This window comes from Melanaphis sacchari, unplaced genomic scaffold, assembly GCF_002803265.2.
Source record: "Melanaphis sacchari strain LSU unplaced genomic scaffold, SCAv2.0 Contig15_pilon_pilon, whole genome shotgun sequence".
NCBI lineage: Eukaryota > Metazoa > Arthropoda > Insecta > Hemiptera > Aphididae > Melanaphis > Melanaphis sacchari.
The window spans coordinates 240,954-255,869 of NW_020270722.1; the positions used below are offsets into that span (position 1 = coordinate 240,954).

The following is a 14,916-nucleotide window of genomic DNA, read 5'->3' on the forward strand; positions in this document are numbered from 1 at the left end:
CGACTTAGGTTTTTAAAATTGTTGTTATAATATAATTTTATATTGGCATTAATTGTGACCGCATATAGTATAAAATTATAATTGAGTAGATATATTATAATATAATATGATATATTATTCACATGAAATCGTGATCATTATATGATTTAATAATAATATCATAAATTATGATATACAATTACGTCCGCAATAATTGTTGTTAAAAACATTGTGTACACGATAAACCAAATAGTTTGAATTACAAATTCAGACACCAAATTTAAATACCATCTATTAAAACATGGCTATATACCTACTACTTACGTCTACACATAAGCGTCTGGCTTTTACATCAATTAATTGTACCACAGTGTTTAAAATATTTCGACTATTTATACTATGTATATGTCGATGAATTCAAAGTCACTTAAATATTTTGGTCGAAAATTAGTGATTACTATTGTACTATACCCATTTTGAAAACCAAAAAATGCCGAAAAAGCAATTTATTATATTGTTTTTATCATCTATTATTCGACTGTTAACTGTGTGCGAAATTTACAAACATTCAATTATGTATTAAAATAAGTTGATAATCGTATGTTAATATATTATGGACACAATTAATAATATTTATTTTTAATATCAACCTGATGTATATAACATGTTTTCGAAACAATTTAATTAAAATTATTATATTAATATTTATCTTTATTATTTAAATTTAGAATTTATTTTTACAATTTAATTATAACAATAATATTCTTTACTGTTTATTAAAATAATAATAATAATATTAATTAAAATTGTTATTATTATTATTAAATTTTAATTAATAAAAAAAAATTTAGACATTTTTAATTTTAATCAATATGTTGTATTAATACCAATCAAATATATATAATATATATATATATATATAAATAAGTTTATTACGTAGATCCCTACATAATCGATATTTCAACTTTTTTTAAACATATTTTTTATGGGAATTTTATTGTGGTCAATATTATTATTTTAGCAATAAGAAATCTAAATTATGAATATTGTGGTCAATAGAAAAATGTATTATTTTGTTTATGAAATTATTTTATTGACAGTTATTGATATTCAAGGACGCAACTACAATTTATTTTTTTGAAAAAAAAAAGTTGTAGGGCGCCATGGTGACAGCTTCTCCGAATCGACGACCATTGTAATGATTTTCAGACAAGTTATATTCGTAAGAAGTACGCCCTACGCACACACAAATACGATACAAATACACAAGAGCACTGCTACACTGCTACAGTGATGATAAATAATAGAAATTGTATCAGGCGACTTTTTACCTACACGATGGCAGTACTGCAGTACTTGGCGTGCACAGATCGTAACCCGTGAGCAATAACTGTTTTAATATCATTGTGTTGTATCGAATAATAAAATAAAAAAAAAAAAAAAAAAAAAAACTTTGATTTCGAAACGATATTACGCATGTCAATTCAATAAAAATATTCCTGCGAAATGATATTATCACTAGATTTTTATTGTTTGTTAATAGCGAGTGGCCATCACTGTTCTAAATCAGTTTAATATGTTGTGTTATTATTTTTCAAATGAACATCATATTATTACTATTATTACGTTTTTTTTTTTTTTCAAAAGAAAATTGTTGACGTGATAAAATAGTACATACAGCGCCATCTATTAGGTTTACAGAAAACACTACCTCGAATACAAAGTAAAATAAATTGACTGATTTGTCCGATGGTCAGATGACAGATAGCGCTAGTAAATATGTATTTTATTCTCTCCGCAATCAAACGAGTAAAAAACAATATAAAATATAGAGCATTAAAATGTCGAATTGGCCAAGATAGGGTCAATACTCAATACTTAGTACACGTTTTACGGTACTTAAATAATTTGGTAGCGCGTGCTAAATATCAATGATGAATAAATACTGATTTGAATATGATGTATTAATAATGATAACAATCGTCTCGAATTTTGAAACATCAAACACTAAGAAGTCTTAAGTTGAATTATTCAGCTATAGACATATTAGACATATTAGACAATTAGAAGGCTTGGAGGGGCTTAGCTCCTCTCTCAGATTGAAAAATAGCGCCCCGTAAAATGCAGACGAAGCCTTCTACGAGTCGGTACTATCTCTCCTTCCGAAAAAAAAATTTGACCACCCTACGCCTATGGCTATAGAGTGATCCACCGAATTTATAGTATGGAGATTCGATTCACTCTGTTTTCTACCAAAATAGATCTATCTTATGCCAACTGCGACGTCTAACCTAGTTACTGGATTGAACTTCGATATATTTTGTAAAATTATTTATGATGAAATTAACTTAAAAACAACTTTTCACTTTTTTGAAATTTAATTTTCTTGAAAATATTATAAAAAGTTTAAAGTGTACTTAAATTTCATGACTAACCTAAGAATGTTCCAAGAAATTTTTTCGGATAAATTGATTAGTTTATATGGTCATCATAACATTTGTACTCAAGACCAAAAAACAAACAAAATACGTAATTAATAAATTAATATTCATTATTCGTTTATATAATCCATGTGCGTTATATTGTTGTGAAATCGCTCACCTATATCTTTTACACATATACTATTACCTACTCTAATGATCAGTTGACAGTTACTAAACGTACACATTTACAAAATAGGTAACCTATTTATCCGATAACAATTCTGAAGAAACTTATTAATTATTATATTATACCTACTGTTTGAGAAATTAACTAGAAGATTATTTTTTTTGATTTTAATATTATAAACACTTTAAATTTCCTAATATTCAAAATTCCAAAGTTAAGTTTTGAATTTGAAAGTAAAAAAAGTCGTCATTTTCAAAGGAGTGGAAAAGTCGTTTCTTAATAAATTTTATGGTGAATTTAAATTAGTACAATTTTGGAAATTCGATCTTACGACTAGGATAATCGCTACAATTGACATAGGATTTTATTCTGTTTTGGTAGAAATTACAATTTGAATCGAATCTCTAAATTGTATTTGTGTACTTACATTGTATTACTTCTAGCCATTTGTCAAAGTGCTAACTAAAGCGGATACCTAGTAACTTTTTCGGCATCAAACATACCGAAATTAGTATAATTTGTAGAATAGTAAAATGTAGATCACGATTACGACTTACGAGTGAACATTCAAAGCAAGAACATTGAGAGCTAAAAAATTACTTTTTACTAAGATATTTAGATGTCAAACAAGAACAACGGCTTATTAGTTATTACACTATTCACAGCTGTTAAATTCCTATGTTGGCTATTGTGAAAATTAACTATTAAGTCACTACTCATTCTTATCACACTTTAAATTTTAAATACTTATTGATATATTATCAGTTTCGTGTGTAATCATTTTGATTGTTAAAAATTGCAACTTTGTTTATCTTAAAAAGCATAAATTTAACAAAATATATTTTCAATTTTCAATTTTTATTCAGTATTTACCTATGTAAATATAGTAATAATAAAATAATTAATAATATATATATACTATAATTAATATAGTACCTATGTGCATAATATTAGTGTACCTATTATAATATTTAATACTGATAGTAGGTATTTAAAAAAATATATATATTGTTTATTTATTGTTTTTAATAATGGAGACATCAAGACAAAGTTAAAACAAAATTAATTTTTTGAATTCTTAAAAATTTGAAACTCAAGTGTATTTAAATAGTTTTTGAAATTAATCGTATCACGAATTACCTTTTTAATCGAGATAGGCAATCAATGTTGAATTATTAATTTTTTTGTCTCGAATACTTGACTATAATATATTATAATAATTTATCATTTATAATCATTGATCAGATAAGTTTACTTAAGATTAATATCATCCCAAATGGTTGTATGATAATTTCATCAAAAAAATTCTCTTTTATTGATATGATATTTTAATATTTTTTAATATGTTGTAAAATACAGTATAGCTATGGTATTTTAATATATACCATTACTCCATCCAATTGTATATTAAATTCAAACTAAACAAAAGATTCATAGACACTTAAGAAGTTGCAACTCTTGCACTTGTTTACAACATAAAACACACAGAGCTATCTGTTTAACTTATTATATGAAAAATATTCAAAAATTAAAATATTGTAAAACTCAATATAATATGTCCAAAAAGTTTTAAAATAAAAGTTTAAAATACTTACATTTAAATTTGAATAAATATGAAATGTTTGAATCAATAAATTTCTATTATTTATAATTTTTTGAGATTTTACTAAAACTGTTTTTATAAATAACACCTAAGCAACTGAAATTAATTTATAAAATAATAATGATAATAAACATTTTTATATGTTATAAAAGGTAGATAAATTTTTCTAGACTTTATTGAAAATTTAAAACAACAGATAATAAAATAAAAACAAAATACAATTAAAAATTAATTTACTATTATATTCAGTCATAATATAAATAAGTACATCATATTTGAATTTTTTAGTACCTATTCGTGTTTAAATATTTAAATTGATTACAGTAGACAAAAACAAAAATAAATAATATAAATAAAACAATAAATTAGATAAAATAAAATAATACTGATGTCTCTGATTTAAATTAATAAATTATTGTTTTGTATTAAATCAATATAATTGAATTATACAATTATTATTAAGGTAACTAGCACAAAGAAAGATTCTGATATTATTTTAAATAAAGTTTGCTCCAACTCCAAATTGAAAACCATCAACAATTCTATCGCCAGGTGTATACTGAATTGGTGAACATAAATTGAACTCAAACCTTATTGAATTACCAACTCGGGCAACTAGTCCGACACCAGCTGATAACCTGAAGTCTTTAAATGTTTTTTCCAAACTAGATTTTGTGTCTTTACCTAAAGAAACAAATATATATAAAACAAAAAATAGCAATATATAATATATTTATAATTTTATACCAAAGAATGATATGTTCCCAGCATTACAAAATAAATGTAGCCTGATTGCCTCATTTATTCGGTTACTTTCCATGCCAAAAAGTGGTTTTACATAAATATGAATAGCAGAAATCCAATAGCTCTATGATATAATCATATACATTTATTAATTATAGTTGTTTGTTATTTAAATGTTACATATTTATATTAATATTTTGATAAATTACCGAAACACCAGCAACGACATTTTCATTTAAGTTACCAATGCCTCGAGATTGGAAACCACGTAATGTCATAGGACCACCAAGAAAAAATCTATCCATCATATTAGCTTTTTTGAATGTTCCTAAATCAGTAAGAAATCCTCCACCAAGTGATCCTTGAAATACCTAGATAAAGAGTATTAGACAAATATTATTTTTCATTCAAATGATAAATAATAATCAATTAACGCAAATAATTAACTAACAACATCTTTACTAATTTTTGAATAAAATTGGCTAGTAAAATAATTCCTCAAAAATTTAACATCACCGCCAAAACCAGCTACTTCCATAACCATTTGGAAGAATGCACCTTCATTAGCTAAAACCTTAGAATCTCTTGTATCAATTGTAGTTATATGTTTAATAGAAGATTTAACTGAGAAACCTGATTCCTCTCTTAGTTTAAATGGACTATTTTTTGATAACATATTTATATCACGTATTACACCTTCATACTGTAAATTTTGACTGAAATGACTCTAAAAATGTTTTGAAAAAAAAGTTGTTAATAAATTATCCTGTAAAAGTGTAAAATATAATATAATACGTATAATATATTATTTTTTTTTTAAGTTTGATGTAGAGGTACCTACTTTATAAGATGCAAGAAATAATAAGTCAAATAGAATTCCCCACTCATTGAAAACACCATGCACAGTATTCCAGTATGATTTTTTTTTAAATATATGTCCGGAAGTGCTTAATTGATTAAAAAATTAAGTAGTGTAGTTAATTGAAAATTAAGATCTGAATTTTATTGATAAATTAAGCTGAAGTCATACAAACCATGAAGATATACTTCCAGGAATATGTTTGGATATACAAGCATCATATTTTTGAGTACCACTATTTCCAAGTGATGATTCTATTTTAAAATGATCAGCATGGCCAGTAAGGTTGTTTAGCTTAAAACCTAATTTAACAAATCCTTCATTATCTCTTGCAATCGAATGAAGTATACTAGATGCAAATTTCAGTTCTTGTACAATAAAAGTAACCTATAAATAGATAAAGTAAAAATTAGATAACACATGAGAATAATAAATACACTTTGCTTTAAAAATACCTTATATCCATTAGGAGTTGAATTTGATCCATTACTAACATCTATATTAATACTAATATTTTCAAAACAATTTAAGCTCATTAAATTTTTACGAACAGTTTCAGCATTTTTTATAATCTGCAAAAAAGATAATACATAACTTAAATCAAATATAGAAATGGTAGGATTATCAAACTATTTAGGTATAGCAAAAACAATACAAGTATCAGTATCAATATTTTTAGAAAACTTACATTATTGAAAGAATTTGATGTAAACATTAAGTTAATTGATGATTCAAGAATAAAATCTTTTGTTTTTGAATATCCACGCATGTGCACTTGATCAACTCTTGCCTGTAAATATATTTAGATAATAATGATAAACTAGATAACTAAGTACCAAATAAATATTAATTTGAATTAAATTAAATTAAAACCATAAATTAAAAAATAAAATAAATTATATGAATTAAAAAATACATTAGTACAATTAATTTTTTTTACACATAAATTATAGAAAATTTAAGAATCAATTTAATACATTATTGTATGATAATTGATAATAAATTAAATTAAATAATGTGAAATATAATCATATTGTGGCAATTTTATTATTATTGACTGAATAGTATAATACTAAGTATAGTATAGCCCAAAATAAACCCAAAATAGTTATTTTTTAAATACTAGCCTTGATTTGACATACAGAATTTTGGAAACATGAATGTTTATTTTGATAATATTTTTTGATTCTTACTGGTGGTAAACTAACAGCCAATTGATTACCGGGAAAATTTTAATTTTGTTTTTTATAAAAAGAACTGTTTAGTAATCGTTTTTAGTTTGTTATTACTTCTTATGTATCATAAATTCATAAGATTATATTTGTTAATTATATATTTTATAGTAAATAAACTATTATTTTTTTTAAATAATGAATACATTTTAGAAATTAATATTATATGTAAAACTGTTTAAGTTAGAAATAAACGTATTCAGCAAGCAATATGGGGTACTCGTGATTTATTTTGATCTCCTAAATGAATACCAAAGTATTCGTGGTATATATTTTTAACAAAATTTGTTATGTTATTTCATTATTTCATTATAACATATTAATCACATATATAATAAAATAAACTTGAATCACCCGTATAAAATCTTAGAAATGTGATGTAGTACTCGGATATTTTATAAAAAATAAAATGAACATAACTATAGAAAATAAACATTAATTTTATGAGTTTAAAAATATATTTAATAATTGAACTACTATATAATAAACAATTTAATAAAGATAAGATTAAATAGTTTTAGTAAAGTATACTACATATTGAGTTTATAATAATAATTCGACTTGAGAATATACCACATATTATTGTATGACTATACAGAAAATACAATATTTAAAATTCAAATTGTAGAAAAACTAGACGTGTGAGAAAAAAAACTAATTGCATATTTGAATTCAATCCGTTAAAATCTATAAATATAAGTGCAGAAAGTTAAAATAGCAAAGTAGTCGCAGGACTGTATAATTATAATATATTGAGAAAATTAAATCCGAGACTACTTGTGGATTAATAATTGAGTTATCAATTTTGTCCATGAAATGGTCATAGTTAAATTGTTAATTAAAAAAAAAAAAAACTCACTTCTTTATTTTCCAGCAATTTGAAATCTTGTGGTGACAACTTTTGATCAATATTGAATTCATGGTAAGGCTAGAAATTAAAATGTATTAATATTTTATGGTGATAAAATTGTTAAAAACAAAACATTTATTAATTGGTAGAAGGAATACATTATGTAGGAAACAATATTGTAATGACTAATAATTTTTATTTTATTTTATATAATTAATAGGTATCTATAAATAATAAAATGTGTATTCATAATATGTCATCAGACCTAATTCTAATAGACAGTAGGACTCAAATTGGGTAATAAGAAATATTACAAGTGCAGTTGGTTTTATGAAAGTGCATTCTATAATGTTCATCGTCGTCTTGGTATTTTTATAATTAACATTACGATTAAATACTATACAAAACAAGAAAATTTTAATATTATAAAATATAATTTCACTATCCAAATATTTGTATTTCAAACTTAAAAATCTAAATAAATATATATTATTTGTGTACAATTGTAACAAGTAATAACTAATGATTAATGAGTATAAAAAGAATAAAAATAAATATAATATTGTTATATTTCAGTCATTTTTTATATCTCGTATTATATGTAATTAAAGATGAATTGTTGTTAACTTTTTTTGATTAATAATTAATATTCTAAATAATCAAAAAACAATTTGTTTGTTTGTAGAAAAAACTAGCATTAATAGTATTATAGTCCAAATTAAATTTATAAAAACATTTTTTTCAGTATATTTTGGATAGTGAATAAAGTCTGTTATAGTAGTTAAAAGAAATACAAAATGAGTAATACAAAATCATAGTAAAGTAATTTAAATTTAATAAAATAGAGAAAATTGTTCATTTTGTCTCCTATAAAATAATTGTTTATTATAATATGTGTAATACAGTGAAACTTACATTCAACAAAATATTTCTAAAAACCAAATGTATTTAATTCTACTTAACAAATTTCTCTGATATATTTTTCATTTTTTTGTCCATAAGACTTCAAACATGAAAGTTTCACAGTAACTTAATTTGAATGATTTGTTTAATTACATAAAACAATTTTAAATAAAACTAAAATTAAATACATTATGTTGGCTCTTAAGACTAATTAATCCTATAGAAGTAATAAATAAGAAAAACATTATATAAAAATTAAATTATTTTTACTTACTTTTGCAAATAGATTTCCCATGAATAATTATTATGAATTAATAGTGTAATAGCAATTTGTAATATGGCCTGTAGGTAAGTAGTTAATGAGTTGTTGACAAAAAGTAAGGCATTGAATGTTTATATTTAATTATGAACTGGGACGGATTAATAATGAATTGGAATTGAAAAATAACTAATGTGAAACTATACAGAGTCTTGAAAGGAACTACAGACCTTTTCTAACAAAAGATCGACGAGGAAAACATATAAATCTAAGCCTTTAAATAGTTTAAATTAATAACTATTAACATTTGGTCGAAAGACTCGAAAGATAGGTCAAAAAGCAGGTCAGTGATAAGCGACGAACGGCCAAACACCACCGACCGACTAACTGATAACGCGATTTTATTGATAACGATACTCACTACGGTGATTGCGCTCTAATCTTAATATTGTCATTATAATTTAAAACGACATACCTACTCGTACAAATGGAATTTTTATTTTTCGTGACAACGGACTGTAGAACCGTAGAACTCATGTACTGTATATAGGTAATGCATTCAACGCAATCTGCCTAATAATATTTTTTATCGAATCCAAATATGGTCATCAGTCGTATACGAGTTTTGTTGGCTTTATGATTTATGAAGTCATTAAAACCATTTAGTTGCGGAGTGTTAAAAACTAGGTAATGTCGAGCGGTGGGCACTAAAATATATGCTTAAATGCTTACTCGTACAAAACGCGCATACCTACGCCGTAACTATATATAAAATAAAATTGGCTGTCGAGCTTAAAGAGTTCACTTCAAGGACGAAATTATAATATTATGGCATACTTACAAAATTATACTGGCAATCCGTTTATTGACGTGTATTAATTTATCTATGTTTAGGTACCTACAGACATAGGTAATATTATAATGTCCACAATATCGTAGTTTAGTCATTTTTATAACCACTATTTTTATACTTGCGTAGGAAGGTACCTACCCGGTACTCGCTCAGTATAACATGATCGTAAAACTATATGTTTATACTTTATTATTAATAATTCATTTTTTTCTTTTTTGAACTATAATAATTATAATTGTTCAATATTATTTATATATTTTTTTAAATGTTTATTCATTACTAAGTACCTATAGGTATTTACCAACCTTTATCTTAAAAATGTTAACTGTTACAGCATAAGTCGAAATAAATTACTTTAATGAGAACTATTACTGATATGTATACCTATTCTTTTCAAATTTGATAATAACAGTTAATAATAATAATCCTATAATATATAATATTTGTATCATTATCTTATAATGAAAATATTAAGACTTGAGTGTATTTATGTTTAACACTATTATAAAATAGTTCCAAAGATTTGAAAATTCAAATATTAACATAATATTATACGCCTAATATTTTATAATATAGTTACCTACTTTACTTAATGTAATATGTCAATCAATGTTAAATAAATTCAAAAGATTATAATTTATAGTATGATAAATTATTATAAAATATAAATATTTTTTTATTAGTGTGCCTACATTATATTAGTTGTTTAGTTTAGCTTATTAATACCTAGGTGCGAGTTATAGCAACTATACTGTCTATACTTGTTTAATTCAACAATGATCAGTAAGAACAATGTATCGTAAATCAAAATACATTATTATTTATTTTACGTAAGAATAATATTATGTCATTCTACTCGTTCTTCATTCGGTTAGGTTAGCCGTTGAAATGAACGTCAATAAAACTTTGCTGTTACGCACGTGTTCATTTTCCATTAGGAGGAATAGTTATGAGTGCGATCACCATGGTCTACGAGCTAATGATCACGTGCGTATTTTTCGCAGACGTCGGTACGATGCCCGTCGATCGTCTAGACCAATTAATGAATTTCACACCCGCAAGCTCGTTAGGTTACAATCCGACCGTAGTCAACCATCCGTTCAACTGGGATATTTTGGAGAAGATCGACGTGAAGAAATTACTGGAGATGCTAAAAATACTCAGCGAGGAAAAATCTGCAGAAGTGTTGGTGAGTGATCTAAATAGGTACTCTTGCCGGCTAATAAATAAGATAATAATAATTGTAAACTTATAAATAAATCGAGTAAAACGTTTTAAATTCTATGATAAATGTACCTATTGGTTTTATAATGATTTTTTTTTTTTTTACAAATATAGAAGGTGCATACAAATTTTGTTCTCATACCACAATTAAACAATATTAAAAATATTACAATATTTTTTATAAGCGTTAAACATTTTACGTAATTTCGTAATTTTTCAAAATCATGAAAATTTGTAAATTCATTTGTTCCTAAATCTTCATTAAATGTTTTATTTTAACAATTTAAGCTTGATAATGTAATATAAGATTTCTCATTGGTTTTTTCTAAATTTAAAAATAAATTTTAATGTCATTGTATAAGTATAATTAATCGTATGTTTATAGTAATGCTATTTAGCCTAAAATGATTTGTTTTATTTTATTGTTGTAAAAAAATATTCCACCATTAACACTTAGTAACCAGAGGTTTTGTCAATTGTATAAATTGTTTTATTATGTTATTGTATTATTTTTTAGAAACATACAGTGAAGTCATACGGATTTTCCGCTGTAGAAAATTTCAATAATTATTTTTACTTTTACGTTTAAATTATCAAACGAAATGATAAATAAATAAATAACAAAAGAAATAGGTACTATTCACTATAAAATTAAATTAAATTAAATTTTGATTAACAATTTCCAAATTCTTTTAGAGTTGAAAATGTATTAAATGTACAGTTTTTATAGATGAGACTTGAAAATTTAATATACCTACAAAGTTCTTCATAAAAAATAGTACATAGTGAAATCGAAAAAATATATTAGCATAATATTATTTTTGTGGAAACATAAGTTTTACGTACAATGTTTTATTTTATATACACTGATCCGTGCTATAACAATATAACAATCGTTAGGTTATGAAACAAATTTTGGTACATACTAGTTATGTTTTTAAACCAACTAATAAAAATATGTAAATACATACAATTGTCAATTGTGGCCTTATTCATCACATTAATCCACCCAATACCTATCGTATAGTAAAGCAATTACTTTTTTTTAAATTTTAAAATTAAAACAAAAATTTACTCCATAATTCATGAATAATAAATAATTATTATATTGTAGTTACGTGAAGAAATTTAAATAATTAATAATATTTTTACCAAACGACTTGTTATTAATTATTTGTTTACTGTTTACCTATATTTGATATTCTCGAAAACCATTTTACGTAAAAAATTGATTGTTTTCCATGAATTTATAAAAAAGTATCAATGCATCTATTGACAATTTTTATGAGTATACTCTTAATTAATTTATAAATTGATTGTACTTCAATTGTATTTTTTATAATATTTAGGAAACAACAAGTTTACCGTCTACTATAGTGAACACGGTACACGAATTAGACTATTTGAAAGACAAAGCCGACGAAGATTTATCGAAAAGTCAAGTTACAGGACTGGTGTTTTTGAACACGGCTTATGCCAAAGTTTCGGATCACATAAAATCGGTTCACGAAACCATTCAAAAGAACATCGACGTTTTGATGAAGCTTAATATTTTGAAAGGAATGCTGATGGAAGATAATATACGTTCGAAAGGATTGACACCGTGGATTAAATACATGTCCAAATACAAAAATATTGATAACAGTTATTATTAAATATGTACCTCGTAGTATCGATACATGACCAATAAACAATAATTTTACCAACAAATATAATTCAGAATCATTTAGTTTGCGTTTCTGATAAGAAACTAAAATGAGTTGTTCATTTAAAACTTCAATAATTTATAAAAGGTACCTACCTAGATAATGAGCGAGAGCACCTATGTATTATGTTGGGTTGATATAAAATAACAACAGTCGTCAAGTACTCAAGTATCAATTGTGTATCTATAATATTACTATAATAGATTTATAACTCCACTTTGCCTGGGAAATAACGAACAAATATAAAATACGGTACTACTTACGTATGTCGATGTACCATGTACCTTGGTTTTAGTGTATCGTCAGTTCATGGTAAAATCGACGTCAGTGTACCTCACTTTTTGTAAACCAATTCGGCAGGTTTTATAAAAAATTTCTGCGTTTCTAAGGAACTAGTTTTCTCTTGCGATGACAGAGATCTTTTTTTGGTCATCCCTTTTCTTTGCAGTCGGCGTACAAGAAAATCACTCGTTTTGCGTTGTACCATTACAAATTACAAATACGTATCGATTTGTTAATACGTGAACTTACAATTACAGGTTGCTTCTTTCGTCAGTGACGAAGATTTTGATAAGGATTTCGTAATTTCCACGCAACAGTCTAGTAAGTAGTTGTTATCTATTAATCTATTGTATCTAGGTTTGTTTTTTACAATATTGTATGAGCTTATCATTACAAATATATAAACAAAAACTATTCGATTTTTATGAACAAAAACCAAATTTATTTGTAGTAAGTATCAACCTATAGGGAATGAAATACTAAGTGTCGATAAACATTTCACGAGTCTTAAGGAATGTGAGTGCCAACTTTGATACAAAAATAGTTCAGTAATCAGTAGGTAGTTAGAATATTTTCTTATAAAGGCACATTGATTTTTATTTTTAATATAGGTACATATGTAGAAATTTATTAATTTTATTACAATTTACTTTTAATCACCTATTAATAAAATAGTTAAAGAAAAATTGGTGACATCAAATGAAGAATTGTAACATTTAGATGTTTAATTGTTATTATACAACAAACTAATATAATAATCATAAAACTTTAAGCTACAGAAAATATTTACAAATTAGTTATGAAACATAATATCAATTATTGTGTAATGGCTCTAATTTTTTTTCTAATATTACATGATATATTAAAAGTAAAGAATAAAAATAATTTTCAAAAAATCAAAATTCATAAAAACATTTATGCTGCTAAATTTATCATATGTTAAGAATACAATGTTGGTTACTTTAAATTAAACTTCCTTAGTAACTACAGATATTTCTCAATATGAATACTAATAAACATTATATGAAAGCATAAACCAATTAATGTTTCTATAAAATTAAGATTAAAAAATGACAAATCATTGTTAGATTCATTTAAAAATAGTTACTAAATGATAACAGAAAAATGCTCTTATATTCTAATTTTTATTTTCTATAATATACTTGTATATCTTAATATACTCAATCATAAATAATTATATAACCAGAAAAATAAAAAATAAATTAAAAATTGAATACATTTTTTTTTTGTATTAATTAATAACTATGAATGCTTATGATTAATGTAGTGGTTCTCAATCTTTTTAGGACCGCAACCAAAATTTTCTTCCAAAAATCTATCGCGACCCCCATTGTTTTACATTTACAGAATCAAAAAAGTAATTTTAAAAATTAAATTTTTTATTACTTATTTACTACTTTATAATAATAATAATTGGAATAATATACTTATAATAATAATAATTTTAATAATATACTTCTAATAATAATAAAATACTTAATTAATAATTAGGCGTATGCGATGAATGTGCTTGTTTCCTGCTATTGTTGATGACAGCACCAACATTGATGATGTCAATTTTAGATACTTTCAAACGCAAGGAGTGCGATAATTGGAGCTTGTTTCTGTGTTTGTTTTTGATGCCCACCATTGCCAAAAGTTAGGTTACTTTATACTTCTATTATAGTTCTATAGTCTATACTCTATAGTTCTATACAATTTAAAAATACATACATTTCTTACAATTTGTATAATTAAAATAACTTCTCGCGACCCCCAAAAATTCGCGACCCACAGTTTAAGAAACGCTGG

At 24.5% G+C, this 14,916-nt stretch overlaps 2 protein-coding genes across 3 annotated transcripts; one reads left to right on the forward strand and one right to left on the reverse strand.

The window, feature by feature from the left end:
• Window positions 1-4,583: 4,583 nt before the first annotated feature.
• Window positions 4,584-9,703, reverse strand: LOC112592184 (sorting and assembly machinery component 50 homolog). 2 transcript variants are annotated; one of them, XM_025336189.1, is made up of 10 exons: window positions 9,515-9,703; window positions 7,887-7,955; window positions 6,484-6,585; window positions 6,251-6,367; window positions 5,971-6,182; window positions 5,778-5,883; window positions 5,388-5,663; window positions 5,146-5,307; window positions 4,940-5,060; window positions 4,584-4,876 (listed from the first exon to the last, which is right to left on the reverse strand). In XM_025336189.1, exons 3-10 carry the CDS (start codon window positions 6,562-6,564, stop codon window positions 4,689-4,691), a joined length of 1,263 nt encoding a protein of 420 aa, XP_025191974.1. In that variant the 5' UTR covers window positions 6,565-6,585; window positions 7,887-7,955; window positions 9,515-9,703; the 3' UTR covers window positions 4,584-4,688. The 2 variants fall into 2 exon arrangements, with proteins under 2 accessions (XP_025191974.1, XP_025191972.1); XM_025336187.1 differs by lacking the exon at window positions 9,515-9,703 and adding an exon at window positions 9,055-9,464.
• A 1,138-nt stretch (window positions 9,704-10,841) lies between these two features.
• On the forward strand, window positions 10,842-12,771 carry LOC112592199. Its single transcript, XM_025336212.1, has 2 exons — window positions 10,842-11,081; window positions 12,466-12,771. Exons 1-2 carry the CDS (start codon window positions 10,842-10,844, stop codon window positions 12,769-12,771), a joined length of 546 nt encoding a protein of 181 aa, XP_025191997.1.
• The last annotated feature ends 2,145 nt before the right edge of the window (window positions 12,772-14,916 follow it).